This window comes from Chenopodium quinoa, unplaced genomic scaffold (genome assembly GCF_001683475.1).
Source record: "Chenopodium quinoa cultivar QQ74 unplaced genomic scaffold, ASM168347v1, whole genome shotgun sequence".
In the NCBI taxonomy this organism is placed as follows: domain Eukaryota; kingdom Viridiplantae; phylum Streptophyta; class Magnoliopsida; order Caryophyllales; family Amaranthaceae; genus Chenopodium; species Chenopodium quinoa.
The window spans coordinates 2,205,864-2,230,505 of record NW_018744996.1 but is presented as its reverse complement, the minus strand read 5'-3'; the positions used below and the strand labels follow the sequence as shown (position 1 = coordinate 2,230,505).

General features: G+C 41.4%; 2 protein-coding genes across 3 annotated transcripts; one reads left to right on the top strand and one right to left on the bottom strand.

Moving 5' to 3' along the window:
- Positions 1-10,779: 10,779 nt before the first annotated feature.
- On the top strand, positions 10,780-15,853 carry LOC110707295 (AP2-like ethylene-responsive transcription factor At2g41710). The gene is made up of 9 exons (XM_021885313.1): positions 10,780-11,564; positions 12,496-12,578; positions 12,771-12,779; positions 12,860-12,948; positions 13,088-13,161; positions 13,266-13,316; positions 13,810-13,874; positions 14,026-14,636; positions 15,292-15,853. The coding sequence occupies exons 1-9, from the start codon at positions 11,323-11,325 to the stop codon at positions 15,346-15,348; spliced, it is 1,281 nt and encodes a 426-aa protein (XP_021741005.1). The 5' UTR covers positions 10,780-11,322; the 3' UTR covers positions 15,349-15,853.
- A 794-nt stretch (positions 15,854-16,647) lies between these two features.
- Positions 16,648-23,424, bottom strand: LOC110707294 (pentatricopeptide repeat-containing protein At2g41720-like). 2 transcript variants are annotated; one of them, XM_021885312.1, is made up of 10 exons: positions 22,759-23,424; positions 20,697-20,869; positions 20,435-20,540; positions 19,081-20,190; positions 18,886-18,991; positions 18,595-18,799; positions 17,793-17,925; positions 17,606-17,710; positions 17,132-17,252; positions 16,648-17,029 (listed from the first exon to the last, which is right to left on the bottom strand). In XM_021885312.1, the coding sequence occupies exons 1-10, from the start codon at positions 23,218-23,220 to the stop codon at positions 16,968-16,970; spliced, it is 2,583 nt and encodes an 860-aa protein (XP_021741004.1). In that variant the 5' UTR covers positions 23,221-23,424; the 3' UTR covers positions 16,648-16,967. The 2 variants fall into 2 exon arrangements, with proteins under 2 accessions (XP_021741004.1, XP_021741003.1); XM_021885311.1 differs by having other exon boundaries at positions 16,649-17,045; positions 22,759-23,422.
- Between the last annotated feature and the right edge of the window lie 1,218 nt (positions 23,425-24,642).

The window sequence follows — 24,642 nt, the reverse complement described above, 5'->3', positions numbered from 1 at the left end:
ACCACAAAATGGGCCCGGAGTATTTACTGTTTGTGCCGGATCCAGAAGATACTGTCGTCTGGCCGGCTGGTACCAGCTATGGTGACGGCTGCTTTGGCTGCTATGTGGCGGCCATCAAAGCTGGACTGCGCTTCCCATTACATCCGGCTGTTCAGCGGATTTTAGATGGGTATGATCTGGGGTTATGGCAGTTAGCCCCCAACTCTTGGGTAAACGTACTCGGCTATGTGGCCGGGTGCGAATTGAACGGGGTGGAGCCAAGTTTTGAGGCTTTCGCCCATATGAACTATCTCAGCCGGACCCCTAAGTCGGGAGGTACCGGCTGGTATCAACTAACAAGCCATAGGGGTTACCTCATGACGAGAGGTAAGGCAAACAAATGGAAGGATTGGCGGAACACCTTCCTTATTATCGAGAGTTCAGACACGGAGCTGAACAAACGTTTTAACAAGTGGAACAGGGATCCGCCTCTTCTCGCAGGCGGCCGCAGCATGCCGCCTGTTCCCCCAAAGGCTAAAAAAGAGATCCTAGACAAAGGACTCTTCAAAGTAGAGACTAGGGTGAACTCTACTTCAGGGGTACGAGAGCAAGTACCCCTAAATTGCGTCCCGAGCTTCAAGTGGCTCTATGACGAGTACTTCTTGGCCGCCTGTGGCCTCGGCAGTCGGTGCTCTAGAGGTAGCCGGCCTGACGAATACTCTGTTTTTTCACGCCTTGTTTACTTGGGATTTTTACTAACTTTGCTGTTTATTTCTTTCAGCCGACGCCATGAGTAAAATAACAGCATCTAAGACTGCGGCGGCCATGCTGCGGGTCTCACTAATGAAGCAGTCGTATGTCGACTCCCCCAGCAAGGAGGCACCCTTGGTAGGCTTTGAAAACTCTTCTCCTTTTAGTTGTATTATGCATATACTAACTCTTTTTGTTTTCAGTCTGGCACTCCAAGGGCTTCTTCCTCGCAACAGCCGGACCCCAAGGCCCGGAGGACGACTGTTGCCAGCTCTCCTGGGTCTTCCAGGAAAACAGTGGCGGCTGAGAAGCAGCCGGCCACTTCTTCAAAAACCCAGGCGGGGCCGCCTAGATGTATGGACCCTCACTTGTAAAAAACTCACCCTTGCTTCTTTCTTGATTAAGTCTAACTTGTTTTATCCTTTTACTTAATGCAGCCGGCCCCCAGGGACTTGACTTGGTTGAGGTAGCCAAGTCAATGGTTAAAGTAGTTCCTCCCTCTGACAGGGAGGCGGTCAAGGGTGCCGGCACCCTTGACCTCGATGGAATTTCAGGGATCCTAGCTGAGGTATACTTAGCACCTTTTTGAGCTTTTGAGTTCCAGGACGCCTGTTAACTCTTTTGATTGGAAACTGACGCCTGTTTTTCTTTGTACTTAGGCCCTGCTCCGAGTCAACAGCCTTCGCAAGCCGATTGATCGGAAAAACAAAGAGGTAAAGGCCGCAAAGGCTATGGCCGCCTCCAGCTGTGATAAGGCAATGTTTCAAATTGCCCAAAATGAAGTACTGACCATTGATCTTCTTTATTATCAGGCGCAGGCGACCGCCGCTGTTCGGGCTCAGCTAGAGGCGGCCCAAAAGAAGGTTGACGAGCTGGAGGGGACCGTCACCAAACTTAAAGCCGAGCTGAAACCCCTTCGCCAAAAAATGCACTCTTACGAGGCCATGGAGAAATCTTTGGCTAACGTAAAAGAACGCCTGGTGAACCAGGAGAAGAGTCTTACCCAAGAGCTCTCGGACAAGGCCGAGCAAGAGAAACAAGAGCTCGTCCGGGAGATGGTGGAAGACTCCGCCCAAATCCAACGCATGACCTGGGAACGACTGTTCCCCAGTGCCGACTTTGCCTCATGGGAAAGAACGTACCGCCAGTGTTCGGAAATATATAATCAACAGATCCTGGCGGCTGCTGAAGAAGAGGCGATGGACGTTGCGTTGGAGGAGGAAGAGCCGGTTGTGGCGCTTGTGCCACTTGGGGGTAAGGCATCAAAAGATGATGCAGCCAAGGCCGAGTCCAGCAAGAAGAGTGCTGACCAGGCGGCTGCTGCTGATACTGAACTGCCCCCTTCTTAAGCTTTAAGTATATTTTTCTTTTCACGGCCTGCGTGCCGTTTGCTTTGTAATTACCCGGCCAGGGGGCCGGGGTTTTGAATATTCTGCTGGCCTTTTATGGCCGGCTCATTTTAATCAAATATTTTGTTTTTGTTCAAATTTGTCTAAGTATTTGAAATTTGCTCACTTGACCGACTGTTGTGTATGGCCAAACGTTAAGACAGGTAAGTATGCCGCCTATGCCCCTGGACGACTGGTTGTCTGTTTCCAGGATAGATGATCAGTCGGCCATTTTATCAATCGGTATTCGAACTCTTTATTCAATTTGACCAAGTAAATAGAATTACCTAGTAGCCAAGGAATTTAAGTAGGAAAACAAGCGGCGGGTACCGGTTGTTTCCCTTTATTGCCAATGTTGGCTTTAAACTCGTTATTTTTTTAACCTAGCAAGAGTATTGGTTGAGAGCCTTTGTTTATTAAAAACAAGTGGACGACTCATACCTTTTAGGCTTCACACTAAGTTTGAGTGACTATTAAGTTAACATAGGAGTTACTTAGTCTTTGTCACAATCTTGATTGAGTAGTAGAGGTATCAGGCGGCGTAGGCCGGCTAGACCCCTTGATTCACCAATGTAAGCTATTAACTTAATAGGTTATCCAGTAGGAATAAGGGTTCGAGTGCCCTTGTTTGTTAAAAACAGGCGGACGACCCAAACTTTTTAGGTTCCATACCAAATTTGAAGGAGTGACTATGAGTTAACTTTGGAGTTACTCAGTCGCCGTCACTTTTGTTTGAGAAGTAGAGGTACCAGGCGGCGTACGCCGGCTAGACCCCTTGATTCGCCAATGTTTGTTGGCTATTAACTCAATAGGTACCCCCTGCATTTATCCCAAGTAATACAGGCGGTTATCTGACTCAGATGTCAACTGCTACCATTGGTTTGGTTAGTGATAGAGTTATCTTTGTCTCAAAAACGGCTACGTGGTTGCCCTTGGGGACAGTCGTATAGGTGCCGTGTAATTAGTTTATAGAACAATGTTCCACCCAAAAGGGAGCTGCTCTCTACGACGAATTTCATCCGGAGGGATGCCGTCGGACGCCTGCTATGATGTTGGGACAGGTCGAATTAGTTTTTTAGTTTTGATCAGGTGGCTTGGCGCCTGGTCTGATCATTCGGCCGGTGGCCTTGGTAAGTTCTTGGTGAACGTAGGTGCTAAGTAAAAGAAGGGTAGCCGCCTGTTAGGTACAGGATCGGCCAGGCCCTTATCTTTTTAGCTAAGTATTGTGAGTAAAATACTCGATGGAGAGTAGCCGACTGTAAAGGAACAGACGACATGCCCCTCTAAAGATAGTGAAACTCAATGGAGAGTAGCCGACTGTAAAGGTACAGACGGCATGCCCCTCGTAATACAATATTGAATAGTAAGTGCAAACTTTATTAAGTAGCTCTTTACTTTACATCATTCAGAAGAAATATTTTTTAAGGTTATCTACATTCCAGGTTCGAGGCAACGGTTGTCCGTCTGGTGTTTCCAGACGGTAGGTACCGTCCCTGACTTCCGCATAGATTCGGTAGGGTCCTTCCCAGTTGGGAGTTAGTTTTCCAGACTCATTGGCCCTACCAACTGCTTCCATTTTTCTAAGTACAAAGTCCCCTACTTTGAGTGGACGCCTGTGTACTTTCTTGTTGTATGATCTAGTCATTCTTAGGCGATAGATCTCATGGCGCAAAACAACATTGCCCCTTTTTTCAGGAAGTGAGTCTAATGCCAGGCGCATAGCTTCCCAGTTTGCCTCTTCATCATATAGCATTACTCGAAGAGTTGGCTCGTAGTGTTCTATTGGAAGAACAGCTTCTGCACCATAAGTTAGGAGGAAGGGAGTTTCTCCAGTTGCCCCTTTTTCAGTCGTCCTAATGGCCCAAAGAACATGTGGTAGTTCATCTGCCCATAGGCCGCCTGCTCGTTCAATCTTTTTCTTGAGACCGTCTGTGATGATTTTATTAAAGGCTTCTACCTGGCCGTTTGCTTGTGGACGGCCGACAGATGCAAAGTAATGTGCAATTCCTTGGTCTCCCAACCAGCTTTTGAGAACAGGCGTCTCAAATTGGGGACCATTATCAAAAACCATAGACATGGGAACCCCGAACCGAGTGATGACGTTTTTCCAAATGAATGAAATTACATCTTTCGTCTTGATTCCCTTTACAGCCTCCGCCTCTACCCATTTAGTGAAGTAGTCAACGGCAACAAGTATGTACCTTCTGCCGCCTGTAGCAGGCGTATATGGCCCCAGAATGTCCATGCCCCACTTAGCAAACGGTAGTGGGCTGTGAATGGTAGTGAGGTCAGTAGCCGGACGGTGAATTAATTTGCCAAACCTTTGGCACTTGTCACATTTTTTCACCATCTCCATTGCATCTGCTTCCAAAGTAGGCCAAAAGTAACCCTGCCGCCTTGTCCTTTGAGCAAGCATCCTACCACCTATATGGGAAGCGCAGAAACCAGAGTGAAGATCATCTAGTATCTCTCGTCCCTTTTCAGGAGTAACACACTTTAAGAAGGGTTGAAGGTGCCCCCTCTTGTGAAGTTCTCCCTGTATCATTTCAAAACAGGAGGCTCGTTTTTTCAGTGCTGCCGCCTGTTGAGGATCATCCGGCAGTGTACCGTTTTTCAGATATGCCCTGATTGAATCCATCCAGGTTGAGCTTCTGTCTAGAATTCCAATAGGATTTTCCTCGATGCTTCTCTTCTCCATTACTTCCCAAAACACAGTCCGAGGAGTATCGGAGGAGGCGGATGATGCTAATTTCGAAAGTGCATCTGCCTGGTTGTTTTCTGATCTCGGCACTTGGATCAGATGGAAATCCTCAAGGGAGCCGACTGCTTGTCGGACCGCCTGTAAATACTTGATCATGGCCGGATGTGTTGCTTCGTATTCGCCATTGTACTGACTCACTATCAGTTGTGAATCAGAACAGGCGTCTATTTTCCTTGCCCCTGCCGCCTTACACATGCGGATCCCGGCTAGTAAAGCTTCATATTCTGCCTCATTGTTTGAAGCCTGGAAACTGAAGCGTAGAGCATACTCGAACCTGTCGCCCTCTGGAGATTGACATACGACGCCTGCTCCACAACCGTTTGAAGTGGAGCTTCCGTCCACATATACCTTCCAGACTTGGTCTGGAACTTGAGAGTCAGGAGGACGGGTCATCTCTACAATAAAGTCAGCAAAGGCTTGCCCCTTCACTGCTTTTCTAGGCTCGAAAGTAACTTCGAGACTCTGCATTTCTATGGCCCATTTGATCATTCGTCCGGAGGACTCCATGGTGGTAAGGGGCCGCTTGATCGGTTGGTCGGTATACACGACGACTGCATGTGCCAGAAAGTAGGGCTTCAATTTTTTAACAGCCATGAAGAGTGCAAGACCAAATTTCTCCACTAGGGGATACCTCAACTCGGCATTTTTCAGTACGTGACTGACAAAGTAGACCGGAAGTTGACAGCCGTCCCTTTCAGCAAGGAGCACCGCGCTTAACGCATGATCAGAGACGGCCAGGTACATGTACAGATTTTCTTTGGGCAAAGGGCTGACCAGCCTCGGCAAGGAATGCAAGTGAACCTTTAATTTCTGGAAGGCGGCCTCAGCATCCGGCCCCCATTCAAACCTTGCCTTTTTCTTAATTGCCTGGAAAAAGTATAGGCATTTGTCGCCTGATCGGCTTAGGAATCTTCCCAAGGCCGCCAGACAACCTGTTAACTTCTGAACCTCTCGAACGGTACGAGGCGACTGCATGTCAATGACCGCCTGTACCTTCTCGGGGTTCGCCTCTATTCCTCTCTGGTTGATAAGGAATCCGAGAAATTTCCCAGACTCAACTCCAAATACACATTTCTTGGGATTGAGCATGACATGGTGCCGCCTGAGTGTGGCGAAAGTTTCTCGGAGGTCCGTCAGATGATCTTTCTGAAGTTTAGTCTTGACAATCATATCATCAATGTATGCCTCGACGTTTCTCCCAATCTGATCAAAGAACACTGTGTTTATCATTCGTTGGAAGGTAGCCGGAGCATTCTTAAGACCAAACGGCATGACCGTGTAACAGTATAATCCCTGATCAGTGACGAAGGCCGTCTTCTCCTGATCTTTCTTCCACAAAGGAATTTGATGAAAACCAGAATAGGCGTCCATAAAACTCATCAAGGCATGGCCGGCTGTTGAGTCGACCAGGTTATCAATTTTAGGCAGAGGGTAACTGTCTTTGGGGCACGCCTTGTTCAAGTCTGTGTAGTCTACACACATTCGCCAGGTGCCATTCGGCTTTTTAACAAGAACCACATTTGCAACCCAATCTGGGAAGTAACATTGCCGAATGAACCCTGCATCAAGTAATTTTTTTGACTTCGGCGGCTGCCGCCTGACCTCTTTCTTCACCATGGTTCCGTTTCTTTTGTCGTACCGGCTTCTTTTTCGGATCCACAGCGAGTTTGTGTACTGCCAGATCAGGACTAATGCCTGGCATTTCATGGACTTCAAATGCAAAGATGTCCTTGTATTCTTTCAACAGGTTGTGAAAGTCGTCACCAAGGTTTCTCAGAGCAGTCGTCCCTACCTTGACTGTTCGGTCAGGATGGGAGTCGTCTAATATCAGGTCCGCATGTTCACCAGCCGGCTGAGGGCGGAACTCATCCGGCCGGTCCTCTGCCAATGATTGCTATTTTCTTGCTTTTCTTGCGGACTCAGTCTGGAGTGCCTTTCTCTTTTTGTCGCCTGTTTCTTGAACAGGCGCACTTTCCTTGATATTGTCAAGGTCTGTTTTTTCTCCACTTGACCCAGTGGCCATAACAGTGGGCTTGACATCCGAGAGATAGCACTCTCGGGCCATCCTCTGATCTCCCCTAAGGGAGCCGACTGTTCCATTGTCCCTTTCAAACTTAAGCAGCATAAGTGACGGGATTATAACAGCCTTGGAATTATTCAGGGTTGGTCGACCCAGAATCATGTTGTAGGCAGAGAGTTCCTCTACCACTAGGAACCGGACTACCATGTGTCGTCCTTCCCCTTTTTCGCCCAGGCGGATGGGTAGATCTACTCGTCCCAGTGGGTGGACGACTCCTCCCCCAAACCCTATTAAAGGGTGGGAGGCCGGATGTATGCAGTCCGTCTGATATTTCAGTTTTGATAGACATTTGCTGCTGATGAGATCTGAAGAGCTCCCGGTATCTATGAGGATTCGACCAACTCTCTGGTTGGCCACTTTACATTCAATAACGAGAGGGTCATCATGCGGCCCCCTTATTCCTCCTAGATCCTCTTCAGTGATGACAATCTCAGGAAATGTATATTTGGACGGTCGTTCTTGGTGAACGGAATTTACATCTAACCGCCTTATATTATCTTTGTTGCCCCTAATAGTGGGGCCGCCTCCTGAGAAGCCGCCTGCAATGGTGTAGACGACTGCATCATCTGTATCAGAACTGTCGGCCTGCTGATTCTTTTTGGCCGACTGCTTTTTTGAGGAAGTGTTTCCCGCAGATTTCTTGACATAAGTGTCAAGATCACCTTGATCAGCCAATCGGTCTAGGTACCGCATGAGACTGATGCAGTCATTGGTGTGATGACCAATGTCATCATGATAAGCACAGATTTTGTCTGGGTTCCGGTTGCTCGCAGAACCCTTCATGGGGAGCGGCTTCTCAATTGAGAGCCGTCCCTTTATTTCTTTTAGGATAAACTGGTTATCCTTGTTAAACACATATTTTGGGGAGTATGGTTTGAATTCTTTTTTCTTTTTCTGGGCCGGCTGTTTAGAGGAATCAGCCGCCCAGACCCCTTTTCTTTTTTCATCCTTGTTGGACGACTGTTTCTGTCGTCCCTCTCTATTGTCGAACCTCTTCCCGTCCGACTGTTTCATCGTACACAGATCAGTCGCCTGTATATAGGCTTCTGCTTCAATCAAGGCCTCTTGAAGAGTCGCCACCCTTTTTCGAACTAAATCAAATTTGAAGGTAGACCCGTCTTTGAGACCTCTAAAAAAGTCAGTATAAGCTACCTCATCCGGTAACCCTTGAATCTGTATTCTCATCAGGTTGAACCGCCTGATGTAGGAACGAACCCCTCCTTTTCACCCTGCTGAATTGTTCCCAAATCAAGGGTCGTTTTCTTCGCAGGGATGTTCATTGCGAAGTTGGAGGCAAATAAGTAAGCAAGCGTCCTGAAGCTGTTTACACAACCAGTCGGCAGGTTGCCGAACCATTGCTGTGCAATTCCCTTGAGAGTCGCTGGGAAACACTTGCACCAAGTGGGATCATCCAACCCTTGAAGGTACATCAGGTTGGTGAATGCCATCAGATGGTCTTCCGGGTTAGTAGTGCCATCATAGGCGCCTACTAAAACATTTTTTACTATGGCCGGCTGAGCGGCTTCAGTAATTTCCTTGGAGAAGGCCGACGGCTGTTCACCAAGTCTAAGCAGCCGTAGCTGCCAGTCCATAGGTTGGACGTTTTTTGCTGCAGGTCCACCAAATGGAGGTGGCTGCATAAAATACTGTTGTTGCGGCACAAATGGTAAGTTTGGTACCGCCTGGGCACTATGAAAGTCGGACTGACGGGAGGTGCCGCCTGACTGACTCTCATGGTACGACTGAGTTGGCCTCATCGAGGCGTTTCGCAAACTGTCCTGAAAATTTGAAGTAGAAGCCGACTCTGATAATCGGTCACTCTTCTTCTGCTCTAGCAGGTGCCGAGCATCTGTGAACGTTTGCTTTGACCCGTCCGCCTGAATATGACGAACCGGTTTCCTATTTCCCGTAGGGTAACGGAATTTTGTGAAATCAAGAGCAGACGGTTCCCGCTTCTTGGATTTAGGATGGGGAGTCGCCTCTCGCCCTTGAACTGGCTTCCTCCTCAGTGAAGTGGAAGGTTTCTTGGCCGACTGCTCTTTGACTGAAGCAGGCGGTTTTTTGTTGATCAACTCTTGGATCTCTCCCTTGAAGTCCCTCATGAAGGTCATGAGTTCGTTCCTTGTGATGGGAGCAGACCCATCAGTCGGCTGTTGCCGAGCAAGCGGTGCGCCTGCTGGCTCGCTTCCTGTTTGAAGATACTCCCGTTCCCTTATTTCAGTATGACGGGTACGGCGGGCCCTTAGGGTCCCGTCTGGAGCTGTATGAGTTTCAACTTCAAATTCACTTTCGGTATCATGGTCCGACTGAACTTGAGGGTCGTCTAGGGGACGCCTCTCTTCTGGAGTCGGTACAGACTTGGATGCCATCTCTGAAGTACTCTCCCCACAGACGGCGCCAAATGTTTCGGGGTTTTCTGATGTCCTGCGGGAGAGTTACAATTCCGAGACTGGAACCGGACGCCTGTACCTGCAAAATAACGGAGACTCCTGAGAGCTCCGCCTCCAACGGTCAAGTTAGTACCTGATTAAGGAGTAACCAATACAGAAATTAAAGTAATCAGATCTCTCTAGGTGAGAGTGCTTAGTGTTGGCAATCTGCGTTGTTAGCGAGATTAGCCGGTTGTTAATAAGTCTGTTCTTCTCTGCTTGATCTCTTAATTATTCGGTTGTTCGATTAATGAGGATTAATCGAGTATTTATAGCCTTGGGAAGCGTGCAACTCTTTAGGTTTAAGGTAAACCTAGGGCTGATCGAGCCTCTAGACTGAATTGGGCCTTGATGGCCGGTTGTCCCACTTGGCATGGGTGGACACGTGGCGTGTCTTAAGTGGTCCGTGGAGGACGTATCTGTGACTGACACGTGGCAAGCTCCTGTTGGCCTTCGTGAAGGACACGTGGCGGAACCTGGTTGGTCCACTTGTCAGACGGTGATTGGTGGATAAAAATCCCCTAATCAGAACCCAGTTCCTAAGACTACAAGTACAAACTCATGCAACTTACTTTAACCATTGCGCTAACTCCTTTGGTCTATTACATTATGCACAAAATATTGTATTTATACTATTTTTTTTTGGAAGTGGGGGGACAACTGTCCCCCCTTGTCCCACGCTGGCTCCGCCAGTGGATGGTGAGTGGAGAAGGGAGATTATGAGGGTGTTTTCAATGGTAGTGGTGTTTGAAGGGGTTACCGCACGAACTGTTGGGTGCGAACGTCCGCACCCAATAGTTTATGTTAGTAATAACCCAAATCAATACAAATTGGATCTCGTATTACCAACAATCTAACACCATAATCATGGTTTTCAATCTACTTACTTAAAATCCTGAACATGGGATGATAGCTATTGTCCGAGATCAAATTCTGTTTATATGAGTACTATATGAGTGCATATCAGTGCATTGCACCTATTGACAAACGAAGTGTATAGGAGGGCAGAAGCGTAATTTACCAGGTATTAGAAAACTTGAATATTCCACTTAACTGTGCTAGTGGTACATTTAATACTCCGAAAATGTACCACTGAAATCACATTGGTACATTTAATCAAAGTGGTACGTACGTTTTGTACTTTAAATTGTATCACTAGAAAACCAGTGCCATCCTATACACTTTCTAAGCACATAGGTGCTATGCGCTAATACTTATTCGTACTATACTACTATGATGAGTTTTTTTTAGAGGCGTCAAAACCACACCCGAAACCGACCCAATCCAAAATCAACTCGAAAAATATCTGATTTAGATTTTGATTCGCGTGGTTACAATAATTTATCATGACTCAACTTTAAAAATTAAACCAATCCAACCCGACAAAGCCTCATCAAATCTAATTCGATCATCCGAATTGACACCTCTAGCTTTTTTTCCGTCCAAAAACACAATCTAACACCATGAGCACTTCTCAAGAAATACAAAACACGAAAAAGCAAAGATTGTCGTTCTCACAAAAGAAGATGACGACTTGAGTTAAACTTCAACAGACACTAGGAAACCTCTACTAGATACACCTCACGTGAACTTGGGTCTTCTTTCCTGACAATTCCACAAACAATTTTGAAAAAACAATGCCAAACCCCCTCAAAAATTACCAAAATACCCCTCTCACCCAACTTAGCCGTTGAGGGTCCCTTTTCTTTCTCCTCCAACTTTTAACCTCCTCTCTCACACTGTTCGTTTTTTCTTCATTCATCCCACTTAAAACCCCCCCCAAAAAAAAAAAAAACAATAATTTTGGGTTCGTTTTCAGTATTATTATCTTGTTTACATAGGATACTTATTTTGAGTCATTATTTGAGTAAATTTATTATTTTTATTTAATTATCTTCATTGTTACCGTTGGAAGTGGTGGTGGTGGAGGGGAGTATGGCGTCGACGTCAAGCGGCGATGTCGGCAGAGTTGGGGTGGCGACAGTGAATATGACATCGGGTACGACAGCGGCTTCGGCCGCGATAAACAAGAATAAGGAGAGCAGTGAGAGTGTTGGAGTGGTGTTAATGAAGAAAGTAAAGAGAGAAAGAGGAGGGTCTACTGCTAAAGATAGGATCAGTAAAATGCCGCCTTCCACTGCTGGTAAACGTAGTTCCATCTACCGTGGTGTTACCAGGTTTTTCTCTCTCTCTTTATTTTTTTCCCCTCTTTTTTGGGTTGAATTTGATCTGATTTTGAAGTTTTTTTTTTTTTTTTTTTTTGAGTTTTTGTTAGATTATGGAACTGAATTTTATTTGTAATTGATTTCGGTGTAATTGATTAGGTTACTCTGCGTTCCATAGTCTGTTAAAGTTAATCACCGAGGAAGAACTTTTAGAGACGGTGGGAGTAGTTATTTGTTAGTAGTGTTTAACAAAGTGAGTTGGATTAGTAAGGAAATTGCTATTAGGGAACGAGATTTCGAGAAAACCCGAATGCACTGCTAGATTTAGCCTTGTTGTCCTTGATTAAGGTGTTGAAATGCTAGATTGTGTACTAGGATGTATGTTGCTGGGGTTTGAATACCAGATTACTAGTAATGGATTTTACGGAACCTTTGTATGGGGTATGTTGTGGTTTAGGGTGGAGATATTAGATTGTGTATTAGCCTATTAGGAGGTATGTTACTTGGGACTCGAACTAAATTGACTATAGGTATGTTGCTAGCTTCTCAAGTGTGGTAGTTTTATGAATATTTTGCGTATTTTTAGTTTAAGATGAAGTTTAAAGAGTCCGTACCCACGTGGAAGTTCGAGCATCTAATACAGGCCCTTGAAGTGAATTAAAGTCTGAGTAATATAGAGTAGGAGCTTATGTAACAATACGAATGAGGAGTGGATGATCTTTGCCAGTAAGTGATGGTTATGGTGATGAAAATACTAAGATGTACTAAGTACATCCATAAGTTAATTTTCAAGAATTAAAAGAAACTTTATATCTTCGGTCTATTTAGAAGTCAAGAGAAGTGAGATGGAATATTCAGGGATGATGATCGATGTGTAAAGCCAATGCTAATTTGTTTCTCCTTTTTTTTTGGGGGGTCTATTTTGGAAAATTTGAAACATCAGGCATAGATGGACGGGTCGATATGAAGCTCACCTTTGGGATAAAAGCACTTGGAATCAGAATCAGAATAAGAAGGGAAAACAAGGTGATTCTTTGATTCTTTCCTCCCTTAAATGCACTTTTTTCCCCTTTTCTGTAGTTTCTCTCTTAAGGCTGTTAGCATTTATGCTTCTTTCCTGTACAGTGCTAGTTTGATTGAAATTATAAGAAACTGACATTATTTTGCTCGCTGTTGGCTATCCTAACCGGTGAACGCTGCTCAATCTACTCTTTGCAGTTTATTTAGGTGAGTACATGATTGCTTTCTTAAATTTATAGCTTTTTTAGTTTGATCTTTTCACTTAAAAAGTAATATCTTGTGCTCAGGTGCATATGACGACGAGGAAGCTGCAGCTAGAGCATATGATCTTGCTGCCTTGAAGTATTGGGGCCCAGGAACTCTAATCAATTTTCCAGTGAGACTCCAAAGACCTAATCCTCTGCCATATATTTAAAGTCAACTTACTAAAGACATGGTTAATTTGGACTTCACAAAAAGATAAGTTGAAATTTTGGATTCACATGAAAATTAATAATGCCGGTAGTGTGATGCAGGTCACAGATTATAGTAGAGATTTAGATGAAATGCAAAACGTCTCCCGAGAGGAATATCTAGCATCACTCAGGAGGTGAATACCATTAGCTTTCACAACCTCCCCTTCTTCTTGTTACAATATACTGTGTGCATTTTGAACTAACACTCTGTGTCGATTGTCTTGTATGGTCTGTGCAGAAAGAGTAGTGGATTCTCAAGAGGTATAGCTAAATATCGTGCGCTTTCAAGGTATGCTTTCCATAATTTTAAGTAGCTTAATCGCTATTTTTTTACCCACCTTTGTTATTCTTACATTTAATTTTCCTTGCAATACCTTTGTCAAATACATCAGAGTAGCAGAAAAGAGCTTTGCCTTTATTCTGTCCATATTCGTCATTGACACTTGAATCTGACAATTTTGTTGAGTTGACAATCTTGGCATGGTATCGATTATACTTTGTGTATGTATAAAGTTCTAGCAGCCAGCAGGGTTTCATTACAAAGTGGTGAAAAAATTGCATAATCTTCTTTCTTATCTATCCAAGTTTTAATCCATTAGAATATGGAATTCAATTATTATACTCACACCGCAAATATCCTTGTTTCTATATGTTTATGGGTGCCAAGATACCCGTGTTTCTATGACTTCATCACTTATCTTAAAGTCTGTTAGCGAGCTCAACAATTTAGCTTGAGTTTTTGGAGGTTTTGATTCTAATCTCTTGATAATTCTTTGATCCAGTGGCCGATGGGAACCTTCACTGGGCTGTGCTACTGCAACTGAATACCATCATGGAATTCACTATGGTATTCTAGAAATTTCAGCTGCTTTTTTCTTTTAGTGTTATCCTTAAGCTTTTTTTTGCATTTTTTGTTCCTTGATTGTTATAATTGAGCTTAGTTCTATACTTCATCCTACCTTGATTTTCACTTGAACAAACTAATTTCTTGTCCCAAGGTAAAGGAGAAGATATGCCAGCCGAGGGTGACTATCCTGGGGGTTTTCCCATTGAAAGAAAACTCGATTTGACAGGTTATATCAAGTGGTGGGGCCAGAGAAAAATCCGACAATCAGATAGCGGAAAGCATAGCAGTGCTGAAGAAATGGGGACAGAGCTCAAATCACTTGAACGGGATATCCAGTCCACAGAGCCTTATCAGATGCCTCAGTTGGGAACTTCATATGAAGCAAAGAGAAATAATAAAGGGTCTGCTACTTCTGCTTTGAGCATATTGTCAAGATCTGCTGCATACAAGAACATGCAAGAGAAAGCATCTAAAGCAAAGGAAACTACTAATGATAGTGATGAGAAGGAGAACAAGAGTTATGTTAGCAAGATTGATTGTGGCAAAGCTGTCCAGAAAATGAGTGATGATTCAGGAATTGAGAGATTGGGGTCTACCCTTGGAATAGGCGGATCATCTCTTCACAAGAACATGTTTCCTTTGTCTCCGCTGCTCACTGCTCCACTTTTGACAAATTACAATGCTGTGGATCCTTTAGCAGACCCTATTCTTTGGACGTCTTTAATGCCTTTATTGCCTACGGCCCCTTCTCGGACTGCTGAGGTTTGCATTTGTTACTGCTGCTTAGTGTTCTTGGCAATGCTCTCTTTTTTTTTTTTGGGGGGGGGGTGGTAAGACTCTTTTCTGGCATTCATTAGGGCACAACTTGATAAAGTATAAGTAAATAAACGTTGGCCTGTTGGGTGATGGGAAGTCATTTTTTCATTAAATTTTAGGCTGAAATGCTGAAGAAATAAACTGTTTACAAATAAACTTACAAATAAACTCTTTTGCATTTGTTATAGGTGCTTGGTTTCAAAATTTTATCCTATGTGTCAAGGAATTGTATTGTAGTTTAATGAATTTCTAAATGATGAAAAATCGTTCAAACTTAAGCATGGTCTTATAAACTCAAGTATAAGAAGGGAGTTCAATTATGAACTTGTCATCCATGAATTGTTTTATTTTGCGTCATAGCATCTAGTTTTGTAATATAGATTTCTTTGTGCTCACAAGAATTTAACCCTGTGTGTCGAGGAAGTGTATTGGAGGTATGAATTACTGAATGATGGAAAATCAACTTGAACATTTTAGGCTTTTGAAACTTATAAATTAAAATGTGGCTGTCTTCCACAAATAGCATCTTGTTTTGTGTTTACAATATTATCCATAATTACTCAAATACCTGAACAGTTCTGCTACATGACATTTTATACAGGTAACGAAAACTGAGACCAGCTCAACGTACGGCTTCTTCAGGCAGGAAGAAGGATGACAAAATCAATGTTCTAAGTTTTGATGAAGGGGTATTTTGCCACTATAGACCAGAGAACTACAATATTGCAATCAGAGTATGAAATCTTTATGATAGAGCACAGGGCATGCTTATATGAGGAGAAAATAAAACAGCATGGGCGGACTGTGTACCTATTATGAAATGCATATCAGGAAGAATTATCTTCCTCTCCCTATGCACCTAACATCTAGGCTTAAGCTGTAAAAGGTGAGACCACTTGTTAATATGTAGCCAGTAACAGTTATTTCACATTACTGTAAACTCTATCGTTGCCTGAGGCAACGCTGCCAGTATATTTTTCAGGGCTGCTTCATAGTTTCTCTTGTTCCCAGGTTAGTTATATAGAGTTGATATTTTGGTAAATGAACATATATATAGAAGAAAGGACACTCACTTGACATACTAGGTTAAGACCCAATTGGTATAATGTTGAAAACCATACCATGAGAGGCATAAATACTAGGTTAAGAATGTGACTTTGATAGTTTCTATTTTCAATTTTTTTGTAACTCAGTAATTTTACCTTTCAGATTTCTCTTTCCCTAATTGTAGTATGAAAATTTTAATCATTGTTTGTACACAGCTTATTGAAATATACTGACTAAATATTATTAGGTTTATAATTTCAAGAGTTTCCTGACACTACAGAGTATGATAGTAAAAAAGAAAAACATTTCAACGGCTAGTAATATTTACTCTGAACTGCCGCGAGCAGTACTGATCATTGAATCATCTGTGCAAAATTGTTTTGTGCACATTCTCGTTTGGTATTCTGTTCTGCACTGTTCAGACTTGAGGTTTTGGAGCTAAGCTGCCTGTATGTGCTGCATCTCAAGCTGGCTGTGTTCTTGTAGAAAACACCCTTCTCGTGTACGGGATGAAAGTATACCACTATCTGAACATAGAGCTACAAGTAAAAATAGACTAACAGAAGCAATAGAAATACAACTATAACTAGCAGAAAGCTTACTCCTAAATGTGATGCTTTCTTAATGCAAATTTGCAGTTTACAGCTGCGTATAATGCAGCACAGCAACATGGATGACTAATATTAGAGGTAGCAGTCAGCTTGGTTAATTTTGCTTCCAATAGCGCCAATTTGTTTGAGTCATATTCAACTATTCAATAAATGAGTTATTTGGATTGGTTTCACTTCATCTTAGGCTTGTCAGTTGATCATAAGAAATTAATCACATTAAACGTTCAGGTCACATTAATTTCAGTTTTGGTCAATATTAAGCATGATTCGGGGCAAGTCAAGACTTTTGTTTCGGATTAGTTTTTGTATTTCTACTAGTCTTGTCAACTGCAATTTCCCTGAAAAATAAGAGGAAAGATATATTGCAGCCATAATCAAAAAAATTTACAAAAAGATCTATAATTACAAATATTTACTAAAAGATCCATATGATGGAAAAACGCGAGCAGCCTACAGACTTGGAATATATGACAGTGACACAGGTAAAACCAATATACAATATTGACCAATATACAAAATTGACCTAAACTGAGCATATCCTTCAGTCTTTCGTACTATAACTTTGAACAAATTGCACAGATTTATGTTGCTATTTGGGGATGAAGTTCACATTCCTCTGTCAACTCTGATGCTGAAAGTGACGAACTGCACACCTGGTTTCGTGAAGCCAGGTTTTGAGGCCTACTTTTCAAGGAATCTGGCATAAATTTTAAGTTCAGTTTGAACATATAAAACAAATAGCTAACGTTTAAAATAAAGGGGGAATCTCCTGAGAAGACTTACCTATACGCTCTTGAATGACTGCAGCAAGGTCAGAGCCACCGCTTCTTTGAGCAAAGTACAACACATCCCGGTACATTGCAACTGAAGGTTGAAGTCCTGCTTCTTCCATCCATTGCAAAACCTGCAATGTGATTCAGACATTTTGCAAAATTTTATTAGATCTAAATATAAAAGGAATAAATGGAAGACATGATACAACTATTACAAGATTTTTTCTTAAGATTTAAATGAGTTTATCTACAATTTTATTAATTTTCAGAAGAGACATACTACCAATCCCTTTGAAGCTACTACCACTACTGAAGCTGGCTTGCTTCTTTTGGTTACCAGTAGGACTGTAGCAAAACACTGAAATTTTGGCAACTTCAATTTTAATGATTTTTCACAGAAAAGAGGAATCTTATCTGGGATTGTCACTCATGATAGTGGATTAAGAACTGTAGATGAGCAGCCTAATACTGATTAACAAATTACCTCAACGTACTTTCTCCAATTTCCAGCCGCCAGAAGATTTTTCAACAAGGTTGAATAGGTAGAAAAGTTGATCTCTGAACCTGATGCTACTATCTTAAGAAACAACTGCATGGTTGAAGATACATAACAACTGTAAGCACTAGTCAGAATTCAGAATCCAAAAGGCCTGTGCAGAAATTTGGATTACCTTCATCATTGCCTCCATTTTCCCAGATTTTCCAAGAAATTGCAACAGGTGATTCAGAAAACCAGTAGAGATTTTAAGGAATGTAGGTTCCATCACATTAATCAGATTGATTGCCGTTTCACAATCCCGAAGCCTTCAAACAGAGCAACAAAGTTCTGAAGTTAAACAAAGAGCACCAGGAATATAAAATCTACTGCACATAGAGATATTTGAGCTACCAGTGTCTAGCACTTTTATTTCCTTGTGAAAGCAACACATTTGGTCTGTGTATTTGCCATTAAAAAAATTAGAAAAAAGATCACAGAAAGGATATATCATCACAGCACCATTACAACCATGCAATCATCAAATGTCATATAGGTCCTAATCAGATGTCAACAAGTAGTAAGAAAAAACCCAAACGATTACAATGAGCTTGCATGAGTTGAAAAGAAACAAACATGCACAGGATCATGAATCCAAACGCATACATTTTGCTTAATGAGCCCAATATAACAAAGTACAACACTCATGCCCCAATTAATAAATGTAAGGGCATGCGGAAATAAAACATTAGTCTGCCACATCATTTCAGCCAATTTTATTGTAAATCAGAACTTGAAATAAAAAAAGTAGTAAAATAGCACTCTTGTTTTATTAAAGATATTAAACACAGTTTAGGACGATAAATCAATTTTATTTAAAATGTTAGTGACTGAAGAGAGCCCGAAGCGAATAAATAACATACAGAAGTAAAACGGACAAGCAATGATTAAATAGTGCAAGAACAAACAATATGCTGCCAGTAATTGTCTAAACTTACAAGCTACAGGCAGATAAGACTTCAAAGTGCACGGCATTACTAAGTGGAAGGTTTTTTTCTTTCATATACTCCAGTAAGATAAGAACTTTAGCTGGTTGACTTCCTTTATTGAATGCCCTCATCAAAGCTGAACAGGCGACAACATCAGGTTGGATATCATTTGCCTCCATCTCCTGAAAAATTGCACATGCTTTGTCCCACTTCTCTGCAGTTAAAATCCATTCTCTCTTTAGATATCAAATCCCTCCAGAAGAGGTACAAGAATGTCAGAGCTCCATGTTTCAACCTTACCAGCTTCACTATAGGCGTGAATCATTTTTGTATATGTAATGACATCAGGTTGACAACCAGCTGTTTTCATTCTAGTAAACATAGAATCTGCCTCTGCCAATCGTCCCTGAGACAAACACAGAGAGGAGGCAGAAGAGGAGTCAGCTTCATCCATACAAATTAAAAGAAAACAAAAGATAATGTGTAGGCCCTTGCCTGCTTACTATAGGCACTGATAGCAGAGGAGTACACCTCCTTGGTGACAGGAATGTTCAAATCTGTCATTTCGTTAAGAAAATTAATAGCCTGATCATACTTTGACACCTTACAACAACCACTTATCAGCACATTGTATATGCCAGAGTCTGGTTTCACATTCTTTTCCCTCATAGCTTTAAACAGAGATAATGCCTTGTCAAATTCTCCAACATTCATATAGCTTCCAATTGCTGTGCTATAAGCAACTAAATTTAACTCAATGCCTCGCTTCTCAGCTGCTGAAAGTACTGAATCGATTACTACCTTCTCATAACAGTGACCACATGCTGCCAGAAGAGTAGATATTGAGACAACGTTAGGCTGAATACCTTCTCTTTCCATTTCACGCAATACTTCCACTGCCTCAGCTAAACAACCATTTGAACCATAAGCATCAATAAGTGCATTATAACTAATGATATTTGGCTTCAAGCAATGTTTCTTCATCAAGTCAAATGCTTCCTTTGCCTTTTTCGGTTTTTGTGACCTTCCATAGGCATTAAGTAGAGAAGTGTAAGACACAACATCTGGACGAATACCATATTGCTTCATCTCATTGAACACTTTCAGCGCTTCTTCACTCATTCCTTGAGAGGCATATGCACCCAACAGAGTGTTGTAAGCCACAATATTGGGTTTAAGACCCTCACCAAGCATTATGTGAAACACAGCCTTGCAATTCTCAAATTCCCCACAAACGGAGTACATATGCATGATGCTAGTAAATGTTACTACATCAGGGCGACACTCAGATTTCTTCTCTCTCATAGATTTTAAAACACCAACAGCTTCCTCATAATGACCAAGTTTTGCCAGGCAGTATATTACGATGTTAAGAGTTGTAGTGTCAGGGCGTATATTTGTCCCTTTCATAAGTTCAAAATAGGACAAAGCTTTAGAATATTGAGCACCGGTTTTATAGGAAGACAAAATGATGTTGTGTGTTACCAAGTCAGGCCCAACTCCATTATCAGTCATTTGTTTGCAGATTTTAAGAGCCTCTCTCCAATTTCCACAAGATCCACACGCATTGATCAAGTTATTATATGTTGATCGACTTGGAGGAATCTGTAATATTGCATTAAATTCAGTCCAAACTCATACTCAGATATAAGATATGGCAAGGTACTTATTGTATATGCAAAAAACCTGAAAGTAACTTAAAAGGCTGGAAAGGAATAGGCATGTAGAACAATATAATTTCCATGGTCATCTACTAAAGATGGTAATAGAACACAAACAATCATGGGAAAATCCCCCCCCCCCCCCCAATCCTCCGTAAACAACTAAGCAAAATTATACAATTACATACAGCTGCACGAAGCATATCTTCCATAATATTTGTAGCCCAACGCCATTGACCAGCTCTACCATGGGCATTGATGAGAGCATTATAGGTTTCAGCATCTGGCTTGCACCTGGAAAAAAAATATATACATTAAGCAATCAAACATACTTTTGCAATGCAAGTATGTTATCTTGTAATTTGAAATTAGAACCATCGCTTATGAGATGCATCTAGCAACCAAAGAATGATACAATAAGAACTTCTGATGGATCACATTTGAACTTACTTCCACTTTTGCATCTCAAAAAATAAGCCACGAGCCTGATCTACATTATTTTGCCTGGCATGTAATCTGATCATCATATTGTATATGTCATTCCGTGCACAATAATTCTTCTGATTTTTCATCCAACTGAAGACATGAATTGCATGCTCAATAGAACCCAACTGAGTCAACTCCTACAATCAGATATCAGATTTTAAGTCCATTGTGAAAATGCAACTTACCTACTCAACAATCTGGTTCACAGGTCACAAAACCTAGACTACCAAGTTCCAAAGAAGTAAAGAGAAAAGTAAGAAAGAAAAAGGGTACAAATTAATATTCTTCAAGTCTTGATCATTTTAGAATACAAAAATGCTCATAAATTCATCAAAAAGAAAATGTTTTATGGGGGAGCAAAACTAGAATCATTGAAAGCTTCGATTAAGCATTGGTCAGGGTTCACGAGAAACAGAAGCAAGAAAAGGAATGAATAACTGAAAGTTTATACCAGTTCCATGGAAGACCATCACTTAGCAGAACAGGTTAACCCAATAAGTTCATTTCCTGAAAAAACGATTTAGGCCAAATTGGGATGAAAACAGAAAACCTGGAAAATGTAAATAAACTATTTATATTCATCCAAAAAAAACTACGCCTTTTTTTTCCTTGGGGGGGGGGGGGGGGCGGTTGTGGAATTCCATGGTGGAAATGTGCAAGCAATGAGCACATAGAAAAAAACAAAAAGGAACAAATTCCTGGAACCTTCAAAATGTTCAATGATACTTGGCATTAGAACATAAGCAACAATTGACAATTTCTTAACATATGATGCTGGACAGCTTTAGCACTCAAATCTAACCTAGGAGGGGGGAAAAAACCCTTCAAGCTAGGTGTAATTAATATCATTAAGGGCATGCTTGGATTGGGAGTAATACATTAAGGGGGTAATAAAAGTCAAACTTGAAAAAATATAAGTAACAAGAGGTGTTGTTGTAGGAGCTATGGTGTTTACAAATGACATAAGGTAGTTGTTCCATGAGGAAAAGAGAGAGATGGGGGAATTATTACCCTCATAATGAGGGTAATAGTTACACACCCTCCCCCTAGTGTAACTATTACCCCCAAAATGAGCCTCTTTCCTTCACCTCATACCTCACCATCACTACATAATTTTTCTTACAAGCACACCATCACTATCTTCTCCTTCCCTATTTACTTTCATTTTGCTTAGTTTGACTTTTATTACCCTAGTAATACATTTCCCTCAATCCAAGCATGCTCTAAACGTGCAGACTACGGTTTCTCAAGAATAGCCAAAGATGGAAATGTTAGAACTTGGACAGGACAATTTCACGCATCTCGAACTGTTAGACATGGATTTAATGGAGAAAACCCTTTCATTAAATTAATTGGGAGATTCTAACTCCATAGGCCATTGAACAACAGTTACAACACAGATAAGAGCACATTTTCAATAGTTTGAAGGATCATAAAGGTTAGGAACCCTAGAGTCAACTCAAAGGCTTGCTATATTTTTGTCAATTGTTTTGAATTAACTTCAAATGTAAGTGGAGAGCTACCTTCAAAATACCAAGGTTTTATACTTCCAACTTCTAAATTCATCAAGTTTTCATCTACATGTAATAATGTCCTCAAATTTACCCCAAGCAAATATTACAATCACAAACTCATTGACCAACAATGCCACTCATCCCTATCATCATCATCATTATCAACAAAAATAACCAAAAGCAGCCAAACTGCCAGTTTGCATAATATTTTTTAAAATGCATTTAGCACAAAAGTTTCTTGAAATTACCCAACAAAAGCCACAGCATTTACCTACACCCTTGAAACCCACATAGTGGATGTCAACTAGCTTAATTGGTTAAAATTGCAAGAGGCCTTACCCAAGACCTCGGCTCGCATCCCGTCTCCATCACTACTACCTTCCATGGCTTATTAAACACCCTAGAAAACCCCCACATAGAAAATCCTCTTTGACACACATTCACATAAATTTTCACTATAAAAATTAAAAATAAAAATACTAGCAATAATAATAATATTAAGGAGAATTTACCTGAATTAGAACAGGATAATTCTTCCTAGCAAACCTGCCAACCCAATGATTCAAAATACCCTCAATATCATCCCCAGTATTTAAAGCCAAAATCTTCTGAACCACCTGAGTAATAGACCAATCCTTCTGAAACTTATCTGCTTGCACCTTAATCCTGTACCTTCTAGGAATATCATCCTTCCTCAAACCACTCACGTGCTCGCTCACATGATGTTCTCCTTTGTCATAATCTACATAGCCTTGCTTCTTTCTCTCCCATTTTCCTGGGTTTTTTGTGGATTTCTTGCCATCAGAATTTGTTTTCAAAGGTAAAGTTTTGATTTTTTTGGGAGTTTGGGAGGTGGGTTTTGTTGGGTAAATGGTGGATTTTATGGGATTTGAGTAAGATTGATGATGATGATTGGGGTGTAATTGTTGGGTGAAGTTTAATGAAGATTGAAATTGAGAAGTTATTGCTGTCATTAGAATGAGCGTCAGAGAAGAAGAGACGCAGTGGTTAAGGGAAGATGTTGCAGAAAAGGTTGTGAAGAAATGGTGGGAAATGTGAATGAAGAGATAAACCTTCCCACTCTTCTATTGGGGTTTTGCCAAAAATTGCCAACGGTTTACTACCAGTATTTATTTTGACAAATTTTAGTATGGGTGTAAGACTGTAAGTGGATCGGATAAAGTCTATGTCCCATGGCTCCATGAGTCCATGACTTCCATCTAGGAATGTTAATTGGGGCTGGTTAAATAAGAGACCTACCTCATCTTCATCTAAGGGGCGGTTTGGCTAGATATGGAGTGAGATGGGGATAAAAATTATACCCGTCATGGGTAATAGGTCAAATATGAATTTTACACTAGACCCGCCATGTACCCACTCATCCTGGCAGCCGCCCCTCTTCTCATACACCCAATTTAATCACTATAGTTAGGGGGATTATAGTCATATTAATGAATGTATGGTAGTGGCACATATGTACAATTATTGTTGTTAACATAAGTAGTATGTGGTACTATATTAATTTTTTTGGTGGAAAAATGTAGCAGCTAGCGGGTTTGGAGCGAGTATGGATAGTCAAATGGGTGGTGGAGCAGGGATGCTTTTAGCTTGTACCAATTCGGGTGGGGATGGAATGATGGATGTAAGTATTGTACATTTGTACGAACCTGTGGGTGCTGGGGTGGGTTTGGAATGGATATGGATAACCAAATGGGTGGTGGGCAAGGATGAATTTTAACTTGTACCAGTTAGGGCGTGGATGGATGTAAGCATTACAGAGATTAAGTGAATGAAAAAATTGGATCTATGTGATATGACAGAGATAGATAAAGTTGTTAACTAAAAAAGAAAAATATCCATCAAAAAGGCTTGGAAGGTGACTTGAGTTTGTATTGTCAATACTTGGTTTGTATAGTTGCGTGGATCAGATTTCATTAATCAAGTGATTCGTTTCTTGAAATAGTTTTAATTGATTGATTTTGCAGTTTTGTTTGATTTCATAAGGTCTTTGATTGATTCGTTGATTCCTTGATTGGTCCAATCAAATCCTTGATTAATGAGCTAGAATTCTATTGAATATTCTTTGATATCTTTGACCATGCATCTTTCCTTTCTTAGCTCTTTCCTTATTTTGTGTAAGTCAATTTTTGTATTCTTTAATTGATTCTTTGCCTCTTTTCAAAATCTGTGGGCTACTAAGAATCTAATCCCAATTATCCCAACACTAAGATCATGAGAAAGCAACTTAACGCTTTGATATCCATAAAATCAAATCATCACCAAGGAAACAATAATAGTCAATAGTTAGAATGGCTGTCAAAGCAAATGGACATAAATGAACATATAAGTGATCAATCGTGTCAAAGCAAATGGACATAAATGCAAACCATGATAAA